The sequence below is a fragment of the Limanda limanda genome, chromosome 12, assembly GCF_963576545.1.
Source record: "Limanda limanda chromosome 12, fLimLim1.1, whole genome shotgun sequence".
Taxonomy (NCBI): Eukaryota; Metazoa; Chordata; class Actinopteri; order Pleuronectiformes; family Pleuronectidae; genus Limanda; species Limanda limanda.
The window spans coordinates 11,820,601-11,841,814 of NC_083647.1; the positions used below are offsets into that span (position 1 = coordinate 11,820,601).

General features: G+C 44.9%; 1 protein-coding gene across 1 annotated transcript in view; it reads left to right on the top strand.

Annotated features, from left to right (window-relative positions):
* LOC133015727 (ryanodine receptor 3-like) overlaps positions 1-21,214 on the top strand; it is a 114,995-nt gene that overhangs the window by 64,320 nt on the left and 29,461 nt on the right. Inside the window, exons 39-52 of the mRNA XM_061082993.1 lie at positions 136-336; positions 1,827-1,929; positions 2,833-2,964; positions 8,746-9,019; positions 9,159-9,273; positions 9,763-9,895; positions 17,531-17,634; positions 17,771-17,906; positions 18,134-18,320; positions 18,493-18,601; positions 18,691-18,811; positions 19,317-19,486; positions 20,206-20,426; positions 20,664-20,754. Coding sequence (XP_060938976.1) covers positions 136-336; positions 1,827-1,929; positions 2,833-2,964; positions 8,746-9,019; positions 9,159-9,273; positions 9,763-9,895; positions 17,531-17,634; positions 17,771-17,906; positions 18,134-18,320; positions 18,493-18,601; positions 18,691-18,811; positions 19,317-19,486; positions 20,206-20,426; positions 20,664-20,754 — 2,097 coding nt within the window. The remainder of the gene's footprint in view (positions 1-135; positions 337-1,826; positions 1,930-2,832; positions 2,965-8,745; positions 9,020-9,158; positions 9,274-9,762; positions 9,896-17,530; positions 17,635-17,770; positions 17,907-18,133; positions 18,321-18,492; positions 18,602-18,690; positions 18,812-19,316; positions 19,487-20,205; positions 20,427-20,663; positions 20,755-21,214) is intronic.

The window sequence follows — 21,214 nt, forward strand, 5'->3', positions numbered from 1 at the left end:
ACGTCTCTTTGATAAATGAGCTAATGTTTGTATGTATTCCTAATGGACTCGCTCGTGGCAGCTGCGTCTCTTCCTGCGCCACAGTGATGCAACCGTATGTGTTTTGAGTCTCCTCCCCCTTTGTCCTATCCCCAGATGTGCGAGCTGCTTCACTACTTCTGCGACTGCGAGCTGAAGCACCGCATCGAGGCCATCGTGTCCTTCTCCGACAGCTTTGTCTCCAAGCTGCAGTACAACCAGAAGTTCCGCTACAACGAGCTGATGCTGGCCCTCAACATGTCTGCCGCCGTGACGGCGAGGAAGACCAAGGAGTTCAGGTCCCCCCCTCAAGAACAGGTGAGGTCAGGCTGCACCTGCCACTTCCAGGAATTAAAGAAACATGGCGAATCAAGTCATCGCCCAGTCTGTGGACGCTGCACATTTCAAATACGCTTTCCCTTACTAATGCTTCCCCAGATCAAAAGTACAGGCGACATTTACATCAAATACGCTTTCAGTTAACACATGATATATAGATGGAATACATGCTATGTTCAACTTTCAAACATGGCAGATATAAGCATCCAACTCATTATCCGTACCGTTTCCTGACAGTTGCAGGGGAGCCAATCCTATTGGACGAGAGGCAGGGTACACTTTGAAAAGGTCGCCAGTCCACCGCAGTGCTGACGTACAGAGACACCTATGGGCAATTATAAGTCTCCAATTAACCTGCGTGTCTTTGTGGGAGGAAGCCTGGGTACCCAGACAATATCCGAACAGTCAGGGATCAAACCCAGAACATTTCTTGCTGTGAAGCGACAGTGCTAACCACTGCGCCTCCGTGGAGAAATCAGCAATAAACCACATTTTTCATTTAAGTGAAGCAATGAAAATCAGTGCATGTGTGCTGAGAAAATAACACAACACTTTAAAATGCTGCCGGCCCAGCGAAGCAATTTGGAAAGATATGAAGATGTCAATCGAACATCATCTGCAAACTCCCACACACTGAGATGAACCCTGATCAGCCAAAGCGTGTGTGTGTGTATGTGTGTGTGTGCAATTTTTACATCTTTTACCCAATGCTCCACTATCACATCTCTACCCTAACTGTTTAATAAATATAAATAATCATGTGATTCTCTTTGTGAACTCTCACGTTTGTGACCTTATTGACGCTCATGTGAGATAAAGGTGATAATCAGCCACAGACAGTAAATACTAAGAACTGTGCATCATCCAGAGCTGATTTCACTAAAATACACATGGGTCTAAAAATGACTGACCACAAAAAAAGGCCGGCCGGCTCGCTGCCTCAAATGACGCATTAACTAGATAATTCCTTACATAACTTGTGTAATTTTCCACATACATAGCTAATTTCCTTCCCCGTCCTTAGATCTCATTTAGGTTTTTTGCAAGCTGAATTCACACATTTTGCCTGAAGAAGCCGAGCCGGTGCCTGAATTGTAGCTGAAAGCGCTCTCTTTGTGTGTGTGAGTGTATTGAACGAAGCCTCGAGGCGAATGCATCATTTTCGTCTGTGGTGTCATTGCTCCAGTGAGAGTGCACACTCAACCGCACGCATACACACATGCGGTATCCCTCCAGGGTCACAGCTGGGGAGAGAGCTCTGCACTTCTCAGCTGCTTTAATGACTCAGTGCCGAGGGAGAATGAGCTGTTTTCTCTTTCAGTGAATCTTGATGACGATGACATCACATCATGCTCAGATAACTCTTGAAAATACTGTTATAATATTTTACAAATATCAGACATGAGCCAAGGATACTTTCACTACTTCGTTGATACAGTTTTCTGAATTCCTGTGTGTTCACGTTGCAGATCAACATGCTACTGACCTTCAGTATGGGCGAGGACTGTCCGTGTCCAATCAGCATCCAGGAGGAGCTTTACATTTTTCACAACCAGCTGCAGCTCCACTGTGGTGAGATGCCAAAACTTTGATGAGCAGCTTTATCGGTTATGTTGATTATGAAACATGCATTATTGTATTTTAACATTAACATTCTTTTATTGTTCCAACTGATCTTGTTTGATCTGGACCTTCGGGCTTTGCAGTCTTGTCCAAACCAAAATAACAGTTGTGAAAGGTGCAAACGGACCAAAATTGAGTCTGACTGAAAGAGGTGGTCCTGGTCTGAATCAAACAGAACCATGATCCTGATCGTTTGCCGTGTCAAAACTAACCAATTGCAGGAAGTTGAGACAGCATTAAACAACAGAAGAAGAAAAAAGAGAAGCTTGCAGGATTGCTTGAAGTCTTCACCTCAGACGATGTAATGTTTGAAGGACAAGGACGTTCCTTCGATGATAGTAATGATATAATGATATAACAGCGGCAATGAAATGAACAAAGTGAACTGTATATCAAAGACATGAACCTTGGTTTGGACCAGCAGGTGTGAAATTATTCTATAGATAGAAAGAAAACCTTTTCCGTTGAGAAACTAAGAACCTATACGGCAATTGTGCGTTTTTCCCTGAGCTGCCATTGTTTTCAACTTTATCTGAACTGCAGCCAAACCTTCCTCTCAGAAACGAATTCCTTTCCCCCTCTCTCCCACTGTCTCCTGGCAGATGAATTATAATTCAGTGCCTCTTGGTGTTTTGATAAATAATTGAACTGCCCAACCCTCCATGCTACTACTGACCTCATGGCAGTCTCAGCTGTGCTGCATAGTGTCGGCGTGTCATGGCTTTCTCCAAACACAATGCAAACAGGAGATACTGTTCATCATATACGACTAACCCCACAGGAAGGCAGGCTAGGCAGAGATATTGCTTTAATACGCTCCCTGTATTCAGTGTGTATGTTTGTGTTGTATAGGAATCCCTATGGAGGAAGAAGAGGACGAGAAGGATACATCTTTCAAAGGTCGCCTCCTAATGCTGGTGAGCAGGATTAAAGGCCAGTCGCACAAAGCAGAGGAGCCGACGGAGAAGGAGCAAGCCGCACCATGTGAGCAAACCACTCTTTATTCATTATTATGAAAGTATTGCTGATGCTGTAGAGTCCTGGGTAGTAAATACATTCAAATTGGCCTTAGGATGATTAAATATTCATGTTCAAATTCAGATTCTGGTTAGAAAAAGTCACACCAAGCGTGGTCTTGTGACTATAGCAACGTACCAAGACAGCAGCAAGCAGTGAAACTCATAAACTTCCTAAGATTTTAATTCACAATCTAAATGTCTAAAACTCGCAGAGAAAACAAGTGTCCTTGAGCAAGACATTGAAGTTGTATTGTCCTGTTTTTAAAACTACTTTTCCAGCGGTTGTTTCTTTCCAGCGAAAGGACAAACGCTGATTTCACTGGTTTACCGTCTCTTTTAACTAGTTTTTGTGCTTGATGCCTCTGTTTCTCACTAAAATACGAGTGGAGAATTAAAACGCTGCTGTGGCACCCCTCAGTCTTGCCTCAATCTGTCTTCATGTGGTCAGACTCGGGTGGCAGTCCGCTTTCCTTTCTCATTTCTTTTTTCAATTTCATTATGGTAATAAGGAGGCGGGTGGAGAAGAGGCTCCAGAGGGAAAATCTTCCCTCGGCCACTCTGGGAGATGAGAGCAAAAAAACCTTGATGATGAAACCAAATAGACACATATACATGCGAGGAAAAAACTACACAGTTACGAACACACACAGGAACAAAAAACACTTCAATACAGTGCACAATATCCGTGGTGCCGAAACAGAATAAATGGGGAACAAATTGTGTCCGATTTTCTATGTCGAGCTTCACCGTTGTAGGTGACCATCGCTCATGTCTGATTACTTAACTGTTTAAAAAAACAAAACACTTTACCTTGTTCTGTTCGCCTTCAATTAAGAAAACATATTTTGATGTTTGAGTCTTGTTTTAGTATATGTCTCCGTTTATGGCACAATTTCCTTTTTTATCGATGACCTTTCATGGTCATTGCACTGTATAGGCAATAAAACAAGACATGTGCTTCAGGATTTTATTGCTTATAGAGACTAATGAAATGTGAATATTTTATTGCTTCTTAAAACCTGTCTGACAAATCTTGCTCAAATTGCAATGGGATTCTGATGTGACCCCAGGTTGAGCAAACAAGACTACTGCACAGATTTCTGTGGAGCAGGGAGGGTTGGTTTTCTCCTTGAAGGTGCTGTGGGTGGTGGTTCTGGTCGGCTCCGAAGGGGGTCGTGTCAGCGCTGATTGATTAGAGGATTAGAGTTTGGTTTGTGGAGATTGGTTTATGGTGGTGGCTGCAGTTCAGGAGCACCACATCACTTCTATAACGGTCGGCGGCGTCAGAAACTGAGGGAACGGACGAACAGAGAGAATAGAACCTCTGCCGGCAAATTCTCTCATCTGCTGAAACACTATATATTATATCTACATGACAGTCAATAAAGGTCCCTCTGCTTTCAAACCATTAACGTTTCAGTTATATTCTCCTTAACCAATAAACCACTACAGCACTGCAGGAGTGATTTTGTAACCACTTGGAAGATGCATGTGCATGCACACAAGCATGTGGTGCCATCAGTGTCCCGCTGGTCTCCTGATTGAAAATTGCTTGTGGTGCTGCCAACAAAGCAATTGTTAAATGAAGAAGAAGAATGTAAACAATGCATGGGCTAAATTGATGCCCATGCAAAAAAATCTGCTCATGTTTAATGAGGAATAAATTCCATTCAACACAGATTTGATACTTTACAAGAAAATTTCATGAAGACATGATGCTTTTTAAATGTTTCTTTCCTCTACTGTGTTTATATTGTTTATTTTTTTCTGAAACATCACTGAAGTCACGAGACATGTTCAGGATGGACAATATGTAGCAAAATGTTGTTGCTGATTGGGCAACACCTCTGACCCACCCAGCAAACGAGAAGACGTACGTTGTGCACCTGCCAAACTTTCTTGAGATTGCTCGTGCCTCAGGTAAAGTGAGTGGGCGACATTTCCTTCACACAGTGAAGCGGATGACAAAAGGAGGGCCAGCTGTCCAATCAGAGCAGACTGGGCTGAAAGAGACAGGAGCTGAGATCAAGTGATTCAGACAGAGGCTGAAAAGAGGAGCTGCAGCGATGGACAGTTTCAGGAAAGTGAAGAGTTTTCTGAACATGAGAGCATAAAAAAACGACTCACCCAAATTTATATTATCTACCTGAATATAAGCATAATATTCCTCCTGTAACACAACACCTTATATAGTTGATTTAGTTTGTGCTTTGCTTTGTTTGGAATAGGATATATCAGATGTATTTCCCTTTGTGGGCAGAGTGTATGTGAGAAGTGTTCATGTGGCAGTTTTTATGTATTCTGAAAACCGAAATAAAATCTTACATATAAGAAGAGAAGAATTTGCCAGGATGATGGAGTGAGGAAGACATGATAAACTCGAGCGGTAACTCCAGCTATAACTTCCCCTCCTCCTGTCACATCATCCGGATCAGTGAGACTGTAGAGGAGGTGCCGTCGCCTTTGCCATTATCTCCCTCCCCGGGATGAAGTTAAAGGAGCGCAGGATTCATTTTCCTGTTCTGATGAATGGTCTCTCCTGCAGAAGCATTTAAAGCTCAAAGACGTGAGGAGGTGCCTCGGAGAAATCTCTGTGTGTGTGTGTGTGTGTGTGTGTGTGTGTGTGTGTGTGTGTGTGTGTGTGTGTGTCTGTGTCTGTGTCTGTGTGTGTGTGTGTGTGTGTGTGTGTGTGTGTGTGACTGAGAGCAGAGCATAGGGATTGTGTATGAACTCTCAAACCATAAAAACTGCTGGCTTCTATCAGTGTAACTCTAGACGAGTCAGATTTGTTTGTTGGCGTGTAGTGAGGAGAAGTGCTAGAGGGGGGGCACATTCAGGCAGACAGACAGACAGACTGAGGAGGGGGGGCGAGTGAGGGAGTGTGTCTGATGGTGTGACAGACTGAGAGTCAGGTGTTGCTAAGCACGTTGGCCGAGGGGATGAGGTGTCGCTTCTCATTTTGGAGCAAGACGGTGCTTCGGCCCTTTCCTCCGACACCCACGCAACTCACTGCGGCAGGATCGGTTACCGCTGACTGTGACTTTCTGTTTGCTACACACACACACACACACACACACACACACACACACACACACACACACACACACACACACACACACACTCTGACTCTCACTCTCACTCTCACTCTCTCTCTCACTCTCTCACACTCACTGTTTCTCGCTCACTCTCTCTCTCTCACTCTCTCTCTCTCACACTCACTCTCTCTCACTCTCTCTCTCTAACTCAGACTCTCACACACACACTTACATTGATTGACAGCCTGTCAAATAGTCTTTGGGAAACCAGAAGAACCAATCAACCAAATAGACGCTTAATTTCAAATACTTTTAAGGAAAAATCAATTGTGCGCAAATTGCTCCATCTTTTATGGTTGTGAGTTGTTTTAATTGATGCCTCTCTGTCCGTTGTGTATTCACACTCCGTAAAGAGACACAAATATGCTCGTGCGCCCTCACCCACGCAAAACTATTGATCCGGTTTTAATGAAGCCTTAAGGGTAACCCACATACGAGCTGTCCAAACAAATGTCTCCGTTTAACCACAGTAGCGGAATGTCATACTGTACAAAACTATTAATACATCGTCCACTACCCCCCCGCCTTGTTGCCTTTTTTTCTTTCTTACATTACAAGGCTGCCGCTTTCCGCTTCACCGACAACGCTGTGAATGAGCTCGCAAACTGTGTTTTCTTCTCCGCAAGAATAGAAGGAAAATAACTGACATTGTTGAAACGCAGCTGATTGAAACTCCTGTAGAGGCTGATACACACCTGCCGGCCTCGTTCTTCTCCCGAGGACACCTGAAGAGTTTTGAATAAGCCGTCGTATTTTGTTTTTTGTCGTTGTGCACTCAAGGTCTAACGCAGCCTTTGATGCTCATCTTCTTTTTTAAAGTGCTTGAGCGTCGGTTGTGTAAAAATGTGAGCAGCCAGTCAAGCGGCGGCTCCTTTAACATCACTATGATGGAGCTTTGTGTTTGCATAAATGGGCGATAATGTGTGTTTTATAGATTTCCGTGTGTGCTTAACAAAGAGGTGCCTTAAGGAGGATTGCCGTGTATTGGTGTGATCCAGGTTAATGGACGGAAGGTTTCAATATATTTTTTCCTTAAGGCCGATATTATGCAGCTCAGGATTATACGACAATACAGCGCGCACATCATCCGCCACTGTTTCTCTACCATTTGAAAAGGTTATTGTTTAAAATGAGTAAAACCTGCATTATGTTGACCAATCCTCTTCATACTTAGTGATTCTCTATTGACACACACAAACAGATGTGCTTGCTTTAGTTTAATCTGACTTATAGGTCTATGGTTATAATACAGTTTCGATGATGCTTGACAGCTGCACTCTAGAGGAGGATACACACACATTCTTGTGCCCAAATTTGAAAATAATGTACAAAGTAAAAGTCCACTGTTCTTCCACATGTCAGATTACAGTTGTATTCTCCGCTTTATTTTAAAGGTCACTGTTTTCATTTTGAAATGCCAAGTCTGAATGAGTTTAAGGGATATTCAACCAAAGTTACAGAGGCAGGTTTTTTGCATAAAAATGGAATACAAGTCAAACCTTACGTTTAAGAATCAGAGCGAATAGTCTGAACCAAACCTGTGGGTCAGCAGCAGTTGCCGGGATATGGAAATATTAAAATTCTCTGTAGACTTTCTGGCTTTTAAGAAATGCATAATTTGTCTAGGCTGCATGCTGACTGAGTCTAGTAGAAACCAAGATACCACATCGAGTGCGTATTTTATGAAATTGAAGCTGCACTATTCAACATTGTCATGTTGACATTGATCAGATGAAAGTGTTCAATTTAACAGAGCCTATTTCTATTCATTCAATCCACAGAGAATGAATATCCCACTCTGCAGCTCCCTTCAGCTCTACTGAGATGAGAGCTGGGATTTAAGTGTCTTTCAGCTCATTGTTTTGGTTTCCTCTCACCGCTCTCATCAGTGTTGTTTCCAGCAGTGTTGTTTCTGATAAACCTACTCTATACAATACAATGTTACCTGCAGCAACAAACATCAAGATACAGTTAGTGATGAACAGCTAGGAGGAGAACTTGGTGGAGACCCAAGAGGGAACAACCACCAAGAGAAATTATGTTAAGGTTTAATTCAATATTTTCAAAATCACTACAACAGGGGCTCCCAAACTGATCAGTCCCCGAGACTCAAAATAACAGTCCCAGAGATTTGTGACCCAAATTATCCCCAGAGGTTGTTGAACCTCATTCAAAGGAAATTGCTTTGAGCTAGTTGTACACATGTGTTGCAGTGTTTCTTGTGGTTTGGTAAATTGAAGGGTCCTATGGGGGGGGAAATAAAGTCCAAAGCCTGAAATGACAGTTTTGCATGGGTTGTTTTATTTTATTTGACAGCTTTTTACAACATTTGAAACTATCAAGGCTAAAATAAGCTCCTACTCTTTGTTTTTCCCTCTTTTTTTGTTGGATTTCTGAAAATCATAATGGAAACCCACTCTGAGTGCTCTTTTACATTTAATGCAGAGGATTCAGTTGTGTAAAAAGATCCAACCTTTTTTAAGCCCCTAACTATAGTCAGTCTCCAGTGAGTTAGATTACATGACGATAGGTGTCAAAAGATAAACATATGTTTAAGACATTTTTAACCAACATAATACTTAGTATAGTGCTGTAAAACATAGAGTATAACAATAAGTCAACTAATCTCCACTTTCCAACTGTCTCCTTAGCCAATCTGAAGGAGCTGATCTCTCAGACCATGGTCAGCTGGGCCCAGGAGTGTCACATCCAGGACCCCGAGCTCGTCCGTAAGATGTTCAGCCTGCTGAGGAGGCAGTACGACAGCATTGGTGAGCTGCTCCGGGCCATGAGGAAGGCCTACACCATCAGCGCTGTGTCTGTGCAGGACACCATCAACCTCCTGGCCTCCCTGGGGCAGATCAGATCTCTGCTGTCTGTTCGCATGGGGAAAGAAGAGGAGAAGCTCATGATTGATGGACTCGGGTAGGTTGCCGGACTTGTTCCTAGCTTTTCTTGATTCTCACAAATCCTCCTTTTAGATTAGAGTGACACAACTTCCTCATACTTAATTTTACGCCGTTTGTTTTGTATTATATTTCTGTTCTGTCTCTTTTCTCCCCAGCGACATCATGAACAACAAGGTGTTCTACCAGCACCCTAACCTAATGAGGATCCTGGGCATGCATGAGACTGTCATGGAGGTCATGGTCAATGTGCTCGGAGGAGACAAATCCCAGGTTTAACAACATCTATTTCTATATTTATCTTTACTTCCAAAGGCTCCCACAGCGCTCACAGCACCGACACGCCAGAAATAATGTCGCTCACTAATAGAAATGCGCGTCAGTCCAGTTATGTGTGTTATCATTTGTGTGTGTGTGTTTGTGTGAAGTGTGGTCACGGGGTGAATGTGCATTAATGAAGACGTGGTCTCGATGGGTGGGCTTTCTCCTCAGGCTGTGACGGGGGTTGAGGGCTGAATGTGGCAGCCTGTCAGGCCTTTCAGACGTTAATTAGGAACAACGCTATGCAGGAGGTCACTGCAGTAAACTCAGAATAACGCAACAACTTCACAGAAACCACAACCACTTGTTATAACATCACATACTGTTTTTTCCGACAATTTTGTGTTCACTGTTTGTAAATACATGAGATTGTCTGTCTTGGTTAGAATACAAGCAGGTCAGATGTTTGACCCTACTCAGTCTGTGTGTGCCACCCTACAGGAAATTGCCTTCCCCAAGATGGTGGCCAGCTGTTGTCGCTTCCTGTGCTACTTCTGCCGGATCAGCCGTCAGAACCAGAAAGCCATGTTCGACCACCTCAGTTACCTACTGGAGAACAGCAGCGTGGGACTAGGTGGGTACAGCTCTCTGTATCAGTCTTATTGACGATCAGCCCAGTCATTACTGACCCAACTTATGAAAGTGGAGGAGATGTACTTGAAAATGAAGATGTCACATGGTTGTTAAAGCTGTGAAAAGGAGCCCAACATGTCTGTTAAACCGCCTCCGGCATGTATGAAATCTATCTCTATAAATCCGACAGCATCCTCATTAAAATGTCCGACACACTTCTTGACATCATAGGACTGACTCTGCAGCTCTGAGCTCACACACATTAGACTCACACCTTAGAAGACGTGTGTGTGTGTGATTGTGAGACTTGGAACACTGCGAGTCGGCAAGGAGAGCGACTCATCTCTCATTCTGTTAGAAGATGGCGATGCCACAGTCTCAGAGAGCGCCCTGCTGGGCTGTTACGCCCCCTGGTGGCTCGTAGCTGGACATAACATAAATGCAACAGGTCTGAATAAGTGAGGGTGCAATCACACAAAACACAAGACCAGATATAAGATAAAGACAGTATTTATTTAGACAAAGCAACACAGGGATCAACAAGGACTAACAGTGGCACCAAAGAAAAAGAACACAAAGAAATCCCCCCCCCCCTTTACAGGTGCTTAGCACCCAAAAGTACAGCGGGTGGTGCTCACTCTAACCTGAGGTATTAACAAACAGTAAACCTACGTGAGTGTGATATGTAAACCCCGGAGTATCTTACCTATCCTTGTAGTCCCTGTGCGCACAACAAACAAAGTAAACAAAGACAAAAGACAAAACAAAAGTAGGCTGCTACAACTTAAACAACTACTGGTAAAAACTCACTCAAGACACCAGCAAACATCAGGACCAAACAAAACAATCAGCGCTCTGACACAGCTCACCACAAAAGCCTCCTCTCGCCAACAAAACAAACACAGGACTATTTAAAGGGGAAGGGTTGACGAGAGATCTGTCACAGGTGGGGTGATTGGAAGATTGGATGCAGGTGAGATGAGCGGCCATGATACTTCTTCTTCTGGCCACTTCACTGGCACGTCCTGCCCAAGAGCTCCCCCTTCCAGTCACTGGAGGCATCACCAGTCTATAAAGGACTTGGGAACAAAACAACAACACAAGACAGAACACAACACATGTATACATACAGGACATACAGAACACTGTCCGTAACACTCCCCCCCATAAAGAGTCAGCCCAGGGCTGACGATACCTTAAACCATCCCGTAAACCCCAAAATCAATATCAATTTCCCACAGAGGTTTTGAGGACTACTGACCAACAATATTTACACGCTGACAGAGCGTCTGCAAACACATTCTCGGTGCCCTTTTTGTGGTGGATCACCAGGTTGTAATTCTCAATAAACAAAGACCAACGCATCAGTCGTTGGTTGTGGTTGTGCATGCGATGCAGAAACACTAGCGGATTGTGGTCCGTGTAAATCACCACAGGCTCCGCACTAGACCCAACATACACCTCAAAAAATTGAAGCGCAAGCAGCAAAGCCAACGTCTCCTGTTCTATGGTAGAGTAGTGCATTTGGCTACTATTAAACTTCTTCGAAAAGAATCCTACAGGGTGGACCAAACCCTCAGAATCCATCTGAGTTAAAACTGCACCTGCACCAATACCGCTCGCATCGCACCGAAAACGGTTTACTAAAATCAGGAGCACTGAGTACTGGCGCATTACACAAGAGTGCTTTACAACACTCAAAGGCAGTTTGACACCTGTCTGACCAGACAAACTTTACCAATGGACTGATCAAGTCAGTCATTGGGGTTGCAACAGAAGAGAAGTTCCTACAGAACCCTCGGTAGTAACCAGTCATTCCGAGGAATCGGCGTATCTCTCGCCGAGTGGTGGGCACTGGGAAAGATGTGATTGCTGCGATTTTGGCCTCCAAGGGACGCACTTGGCCTCCGCCCACCTGTTTACCCAAGTAGGTCACAGTTGCCTTCCCAAACTCACACTTTGCCAGGTTCAGTGTCAGGGATGCATCAGCCAGTCGCTGAAACACAGTTCTTAGCGAGTCCACATGAGCAGTCCACTCTGATGAGTGTATTACCACATCATCCAAATATGCAGTACAGTTAGGTACACCACTAAACACAATATTCACCAACCTTTGGAAAGTGGCCGGAGCGTTTCTCATTCCGAAAGCCATCACGGAATATTGTAAAAAATCATGGAGTCAGGAGTCACAAAAGCACTGATAGCAGAAGCACGTGGTGAAAGGGGAACTTGCCAATAACCTTTCAATAGATCTAACTTTGTGACAAATCGAGCTGACCCTATGGTATCCACGCAATCATCTACTCGGGGCATAGGAAACGAGTCAGGCACAGTAACATGGTTTACCTTTCGATAATCTGTACAGAATCTGACAGTAGCGTCAGGCTTTGGAACCAATAAGCACGGAGAACTCCATGGACTGGAACTGGGCTGAGCTAAATTATGTTCAAGTAAATAGTCAACCTCTTTTCTCATCAAAGCTCTCTTATGTGCATTTACCCTGTATGGGTGCTGTTTAATAGGCCGGGACTCACCCACCTCTATGTCGTGCTCTAACACCGTAGTGCGGGTAGGCACATCTCCAAACAGACAGGGGAACTCTGAGATAAGACAGAGTAGGTCACCTTCCTGCTCCCTGCTTAAATGATGCATCAAGGATGGAAGTTTCACCAACATCTCTGAATTGGACAACCGAGGGGTCTGTTGCTGGGCATTGCGTAAACTCAGGCCATCCTCATCACTCACTGCATTAGGGCTCACTGCTAGTGACACCGCAGCCGCAACAGTGGCTACAAGAGGCGCACTGCGTGTCTCCGGCTGGACCTCGTCTCTGTTGTAATAATTTTTCAACATATTTATATGACACACTCTGGTTTTCCGTCTTCTATCAGGGGTCCTGACCACATAGTCAGTGGCACTCAACCTCCTGTCAATAGTATAAGGTCCTGAAAACCGAGCACTCATTGAATTACTCAGAATGGGCAGTAACACTAAAACCAAGTCACCTGGCTGTAGAGAACGTGGAAGTGCTTTTTTATCAAACTGCCGCTTCATACCCTGTTGTGCAGCATAGAGACTCTCCCTAGCGATACTACAAGCCTCGTGCAGTCGTTCTCGGAAGCGACTCACGTAGGTCAGCACGTTTCGCTGGGTGGACGAACTCTTGTCTGTTAGCTGATCCTTTAACACCCTTAAAGGGCCTCTCACGGTGTGACCAAATACCAGCTCTGCTGGACTAAAACCTAGTGACTCTTGCACTATTTCCCTAACGGCAAATAGAGCCAAAGGGACGCCTTCATCCCATTCCCTACCGCTCTCCATGATATATTTGCGCAACACTGACTTAAACGTCTGATGCCATCTTTCGAGTGCCCCCTGCGACTCAGGGTGATAAGCACTCGAGATCCGATGTGATATCGAGAGGGATGTTAACACCTGTTCAAAAATACCCGAAAGGAAGTTGGTACCTTGATCGGTTTGCACGATCTTAGGAAGGCCGAAAGTAGAAAAGAACTTGATCAGGGCCCTTACTACTGACTGAGCTGTTATACTCCTAAGAGGGATAGCCTCTGGATACCGGGTAGCTACACACATGATTGTTAACAGGAACTGGTTACCGGATTTTGTTTTTGGCAGAGGACCAACACAATCAACCAACACGTGCTCAAACGGTTCCCCTATAGCCGGGATCGGGTGAAGAGGTGCAGGCTTGATAACCTGATTAGGCTTCCCCGTGATCTGACATACGTGGCACGTACGGCAAAACGTAGACACATCTCGCTTCAAACCTGGCCAGAAGAAATGTCGCAACACTCGGTCATAGGTTTTCGTAACACCTAGATGACCAGACCAGAGATGTTCATGAGCCAGAGATAACACGGACTGTCTGTACTGTGTAGGCACAACAATCTGAAAAACATTACTCCACTCATTATCAAAATCAGCGCGAGATTTCCATCTCCGCATCAGTAGATCATTTTCCATAAAATAATCAATTTCTTTATTTTTAGCGATCTCTGGAGCAAGAGCCGCAGCAAAACACTTTGCTAAAGTAACGTCCTCCTTCTGAGCAGCAATAAGACTACTTCGTACCATAGGCAACCTAGTTGTCTCTGTGGTGGAAGTATCGCCCTGAACCTTAAGCTGGACACTCGGCTCAGCAGTAGACTGAATAATCACAGATGGGGAAAGAGTCTGGCCAGACACCTCAGTAGCGAACAGGGTATCCGACAAATCAACTGCTTCACCCAGACTACGTGCTTGAGCACGGGTGACCACACACACAGGGAACACTTCAGGGAAGTCCTGAGCCAACACATCAGGCTGCAAAATCTCAGGTCTTTCTAGAACTTCTAAAACTGGCATAACTTTGCCACCAGCGATGTCATTCCCTAGCAGAAATGTGACGCCTCTAACGGGCAAAGACGGGCGCACGCCCACTTTAAACACTCCATTTGCTAGGTCACAGGATAAATGTATCTTATGGAGAGGCACAGACACAAAGCCCATTTCAATGCCTTGCACAAGCACGCTGGAGCCACTTAAAGTGTCATTGCAAAAAGGTAACACATCTGACAATATAAAAGACTGTGCTGCGCCAGTATCTCTTAATATGCGCACTGGATGCTGGTTCAACGCATTCGCACTAAGGGAAACCAGGCCGTCCAACACAAATGGTGTGTAACAGGGTTCCAGAGTATTGTCCTCCATCTCCGGGACTAGTGACACTGGACCCAACAATGTTTGCACCAAACCAACCTCTTTTGGTCGTTTGCTTGGCTGTGACAGCTTGCGTTTTAACCTAAAACAGTCAGCCTTTATGTGACCTGTTTCGTGACAATAGTAACACTCCCGTTCCTCGTTAGAGCGGAGAGGCAAGGGACGTGGCGGACTAGACTGCATTCTAGCCGAGGCAGAAGGAGTAAAAGACCTACTCTCATATCGGGGAATCCCAAATGTTTGCTTGTGCGATAACACAAACTCATCAGCAAGCACCGCAGCTTGCCCTACTGTCCCAACCTTTTGCTCATTGAGATACGTCACTATTCGATCAGGCAGACAATTCTTAAACTCTTCGATGAGAACCAATTGAGATAGAGTGTCAAAATCAGTCGCGTTGCTTGCCTTGCACCAGCGATTAAACAAAGTCTCTTTCTCACGGGCGAACTCCACGAAGGTTTTACTTGACAATTTCTTAAATGTCCTGAACTTTTGTCTATATGCCTCTGGCACGAGTTCGTATGCACGAAGCACAGCTGTCTTGATAGTGTCATAAGACAAACTGTCTTCTAGAGAGAGGGACGCTAAAATCTCCTGGGCTTTACCTGTGAGTTTACATTGAAGCATTATAGACCATACCTCTTTTGGCCATTGCAGGGAGGTAGCCACTCGCTCAAAGGCAGTAAAATATGAGTCTACTTCCGCCTCACGAAACTGAGGTACTAGCACGATATTTCGGCTCACTTCAAAACCTCTCGCCGGCGCGGAGGATTCAGCAGATACGGACCGAGTTTGAGCTGAACTCGCAGCAGCAGCTTCTATTTCTAGGCGCTTTAACTTCACCTCTTTATCTGCGGTTATTTCTATTCTGCGGTAATCCGCCTCTATTTCTAATCTGCGGCTATCCGCCTCTATTTCTAATTCCATTTTACGAATAGCCAACTTGTGACTATACTCTGCTTCTTTCTCTTTCTCCTGCGCCTCCATCTGCAAGCGCGCTAAGCGTAGCCTATAGCGGGCATCATCACTTGCTCTAGGTGAGGAAAATGGAGAGAGTCGGGGCAGAGTTAGAGGAGGCTTACGCTCCAGATCAGAAGGAACTGACTCATCCTTACCCAGCCCTCCCTGCTGTCCTTCTCTGAGTTAGAAGACAAGGATGAGGCTGGACTAGTGGGCGCACGAGTAGCGGCACTGCTGCCCGTACCAAGCACTTTATTGTGAACCAACATACGTACGACTGCTTCTTTCAATTCAGCTTTTAGCTGATTTGGGGGGACTGAAAATTCAAAATGTGCCGCAATGGCATACAAATCTTTTTTTTTACAGCGATCAATCTGTTCCACAGAAGGATCACTAAGAAAACACGCAAGATCAAACGTGTCCATGATGTTTCAACCAGCCTTCACTCAAACCTTAACTAACCTAACCAAAAGTAACAGCCTACTTGACGTGTGCACTGCACACCAACACTCAACAAACCTGTTGCTTAATTAGGATCAAAGATCCCGGACGAGCCCCCAATTTATGTTACGCCCCCTGGTGGCTCGTAGCTGGACATAACATAAATGCAACAGGTCTGAATAAGTGAGGGTGCAATCACACAAAACACAAGACCAGATATAAGATAAAGACAGTATTTATTTAGACAAAGCAACACAGGGATCAACAAGGACTAACAGTGGCACCAAAGAAAAAGAACACAAAGAAATCCCCCCCCCCCTTTACAGGTGCTTAGCACCCAAAAGTACAGCGGGTGGTGCTCACTCTAACCTGAGGTATTAACAAACAGTAAACCTACGTGAGTGTGATATGTAAACCCCGGAGTATCTTACCTATCCTTGTAGTCCCTGTGCGCACAACAAACAAAGTAAACAAAGACAAAAGACAAAACAAAAGTAGGCTGCTACAACTTAAACAACTACTGGTAAAAACTCACTCAAGACACCAGCAAACATCAGGACCAAACAAAACAATCAGCGCTCTGACACAGCTCACCACAAAAGCCTCCTCTCGCCAACAAAACAAACACAGGACTATTTAAAGGGGAAGGGTTGACGAGAGATCTGTCACAGGTGGGGTGATTGGAAGATTGGATGCAGGTGAGATGAGCGGCCATGATACTTCTTCTTCTGGCCACTTCACTGGCACGTCCTGCCCAAGAGCTCCCCCTTCCAGTCACTGGAGGCATCACCAGTCTATAAAGGACTTGGGAACAAAACAACAACACAAGACAGAACACAACACATGTATACATACAGGACATACAGAACACTGTCCGTAACATGGGCCAAGAGAGCGTCTCCCCTGGATGCACACACACATATGCACCCACTCATGAAGACACACACACACTCACATACTTCTCAGATTGCTCATTAAACAGGTGATGACAAGTTATGTAATAAGCAATAACCCTGTGAAAAGGTTTTTTTGATTTCCTCCAACTATAGTTGAGGGTTAAGGACAGAGGATGTCACACCTTGTACCGATGGTTAAGTCCTATGAGGCTGATTTTGAATTGTGAATACAGGCTATACATGTATATGTTTATATAATTTGATTGATAGATTGACTGTAAAACATTCATATGTCATATGACCAACGATGTGCCCCAATGCTCACCTGGTTGTTTGGGCGCCATGTGTACAGAGGCTTGAGTCCTCCTGCAGCGGTCACAGGTTCTATTCCGTACGTCCTTTTGCTGCATGTCTTCAGAACTCTCTCCCTCTTTCACACTTAATTTAAGGCCAGATAAAATCTTACAAAAAAAGGTATGACAACAAATTAGAGTGAAAACACCACCCCCTGCTGTTTGTTGAAACATTAACACAGACACAGGCTGATTGTGTACAGATGTTAGATATGTTAGATGAGACCCTCAGCTGTGTAACCTGTGTGTATTTGCTTGGTTTTGCAGCTTCACCAGCCATGAGGGGCTCCACTCCTCTTGATGTGGCTGCTTCCTCCGTGATGGACAACAACGGCCTGGCTCTGGCACTGGAGGAACCTGATCTAGACAAGGTACAACTTTTTATGTGGAGTCTTACAATTACTGTACACATGCAAAACTGTCTTCTGAAGAAGGAGAAACCACCTTGAATTAATAGATTAAAGCTGCATTTCAGTATGTGATGTAACATATGTGCTGTTTCTGCAGGTGGTCACCTACCTGGCAGGATGTGGTCTCCAGAGTTGCCCAATGCTTCTGGCTAAAGGTTATCCAGACATAGGTTGGAACCCCATTGAAGGAGAACGCTACCTTTCCTTCTTGCGGTTTGCCGTCTTCGTCAACGGTACATCTGCAGCCACCGTCTTCTGTCTTTTTCTTTCTCTCCTTTACTCCCTTTTCTCTTAACGCGCAGAAAACACCTAAGGCAAAGTGCACCCAGAGTTTTACCTGAGGCTTTATATTAGCGCTACAGAAAGTGGATGTGCTGTATTTTTCTGCTGATATAAAATATGTATCTCCCTGCTGCTTCTCTGTGTTTACTCACACTTATCCTTATGACCTGTTTGCCAGGTGAGAGTGTGGAGGAGAACTCCAGTGTTGTGGTCAAGCTGCTCATCCGTCGTCCAGAGTGTTTCGGACCGGCCCTGAGGGGAGAGGGAGGGAACGGCCTCTTGGCGGCCATGAAGGAAGCCATCAAGATCTCCGAGACGCCAGCATTGGACCTGCCGGGCTCCGTCCAGGGATTCAGCTCTGACGTGTAAGCCACTAAGATCCGGCGAAGCTTATCAAATCAATGCTGAGGATTTATCTTTAAGATTAGCTGTTCATCCCCCCCCATGACTTGCATCTTTGCTGTGATAACCTTCAAAGATGTTCTTCCTCTTATCTTTACCTGTTCTTTTTTCACTCTCTGCTTTTCCCACCGTTAGTTCTGCTGACGGGGATGACGAGGAGGAAGTTGTTCACATGGGAAACGCCATTATGTCCTTCTACTCTGCGCTTATTGATCTTTTGGGACGTTGCGCCCCAGAAATGCATGTATGTATTTTTCTGAAATTTTTTGTTTTTAAATTAGCTTTTTTCTTAGATAGAATTTTGTCATTTTCTCTTGTGTTTTGCTTCCCTAGCTCATCAACAAGGGGAAAGGTGAAGCTCTGCGTATCCGTGCAATCCTGCGCTCTCTGGTGCCAACAGAGGACCTCGTTGGAATTATCAGCATCCCACTCAAAATGCCTGTCGTCAACAAAGGTACGTGTCCACACCCCTGTTTAATTAGACATCCATCATGGTCACGTCTTTGCACGCTACAACAGAATGTCTGCCTCACATGCAGACGCAACGGGCACGAAACTCTGCACATTCGGTGCGAAAAGGCGGAAAGGTTATTGATTTCGTTTCATCGCTCATGCCCTTTTAATCAGCGCAACATTTTACTACACACTCCCATAGCTCTGAGTAAGCCCGATCATTTCAATAGCGAGCTGTCCTGCTCTATTGATTGATCTGCAAAAGCATGGAAAGACTTGCCTCTTAAATTTGCTGCTGTAAGCACCGGCACACAAGCTCTGTCAGCTGGCCAAGAGTGAAGCTGGCCCCAGAAACCTCTGATCTACACGCTGCCGTATTCTGCCTCATGAAAACACCCGACTCCCCTGATTTAAAATGAAAAAAACCATTATGTGCCGTAGCCTGCTCATGTTGCATTTCACTGCTTCACACCTGCTGTCTCTTCTTTTGTCTCGATCTCTCTCAGACGTATCAGTGACGGAGCCTGACATGTCAGCCTGCTTTTGTCCGGACCACAAGGCCCCCATGGTGCTGTTTCTGGACAGGGTGTACGGTATTGAGGACCAGAGCTTTTTGCTTCACCTGCTCGAAGTGGGCTTTCTGCTCGACCTGAAGGCTGCTGCCTCTCTGGATACGGTGGGTGGAGCAACACAGGGGTAGAAGTAATGCATTGTTTACATCTGTAGCGTGAACTTCATCAGGGCACGTCTGGATCAATAATATTGGGCAACCATTTGTACTCACTAAAGGTGGATTTTCAGGTGATTAATGCAATCGTTCCTTACTCTAATTCATCAACAAAAGTCGGCTAAGGAACTACACTCCTCTTCAGTTAGCTTACGACGTAATTATCCAGTTTATGGTTTTACATCCTCTTTACTGGTCTAAAGAAAAACAAGCTAATGTCAACCCTGTGTGTGATTGATGCAGGCAAGCAGCAGTCACCCTTTAAAGTTCTGGTCCTGTCCAAAACTAAATAGTGTCTGGCAGTCAATATTTTAGCCTATTTGGAGTATCCACATATAGAAGATTTGTTTAAAGGGTATGTATGTATTCAGCTATTAATTTGCAATTCCTTAATTTCTCTGTTTGGTTGTTCCTGTTATTGTATTAATGATTTGTTTTTCTTATTTTGCTTTGCACTTTGAGTTAATCTGTATGTAAATGTTATTGTTTGGAAATTGATTATAATTACAATCATGGCACAGTAACGTGTAAACAGAGATGCAGCTCTGTTGGGGGAGGGGATACTTTGTGTCTTTGTTGAACTGTGTCAATGCTTACGTCTCCCTTTTAATAATATTATGTCACAACTCTAACGTCCTCCTTAACCTTTGACCCCTGTCTTCCCACAGGAGGGGCTGTGCACCACAGAGACGGCCCTGGCCATGAACCGCTACATCGGCTCTGCCATGCTGCCCCTCCTCACCCGCTGTGCGCCGCTCTTCGCCGGCACGGAGCACCACGCCAGCCTCCTGGACTCCACCCTCCACACCATCTACCGTCTCTCCAAGGGCCGCTCGCTCACCAAGGCCCAGAGAGATGCCATAGAGGAGTGTCTGCTGGCTGTCTGCAAGTGAGGAGCATCAGAAACTCTCCATTAGTGGAATGAAATGTTTCGCTAGCCTCTGTCTGGCTCGCGATATCTCACCTGGCAGGGATCAAAAGGAGATTTAATCAGCCTTCTTTGTTTGACTTCTGAAAATCTCTCTGAGGCTTTGTGACAAAAAATCGGGTCAGAGTCTGAAGAAGTTCCAGTTGAAGGCAGCCCTGGCTAACAGCGCTCTTATCTCTCTTTCACCTTATTCTGCAGACACCTTCGTCCCTCTATGCTGCAGCAGCTCCTGCACCGCCTCGTCTTTGACGTGCCCTTGCTGACGGAATACTGCAAGATGCCGCTCAGGGTGGGCAACTATCTCCTCATTTAAATTTTTTTTAAAACCCTTTGTCATCTCTTACTTCACCTTTATCCCATTCTCCTTGTTGATGTGTGTGCATGCCTCAGGTTTAACACATTCCTGTCTGCCTCATTATCAGCTGGTTACTTTTAATCTCCAACCTTTCAGACATGTTTATGCTTCTCCACCTGAGTTTATTAGATCAATAGAGAGCTACCAACAGCTTATTTCCACCTGCGCGAGTGCAGGTTTTTTCTTCACGTGTAGTTTTATCGGGTGTTAACCTCTCTCTCTCTCAGAAACACGCTCACAGGTGCACAGTTGTCCCTGTGGCGTTAATCAACTGGCATGGAAGTAGGTGGGAGCTCGAGGAGGGAAAACAAGGAGATGAAGTATTGGACTGTGTGATTACAGCCTTGTTGGCTCCACTGCTCTGCTCCGTCTGTCTGACCACAGGAGAGAAATA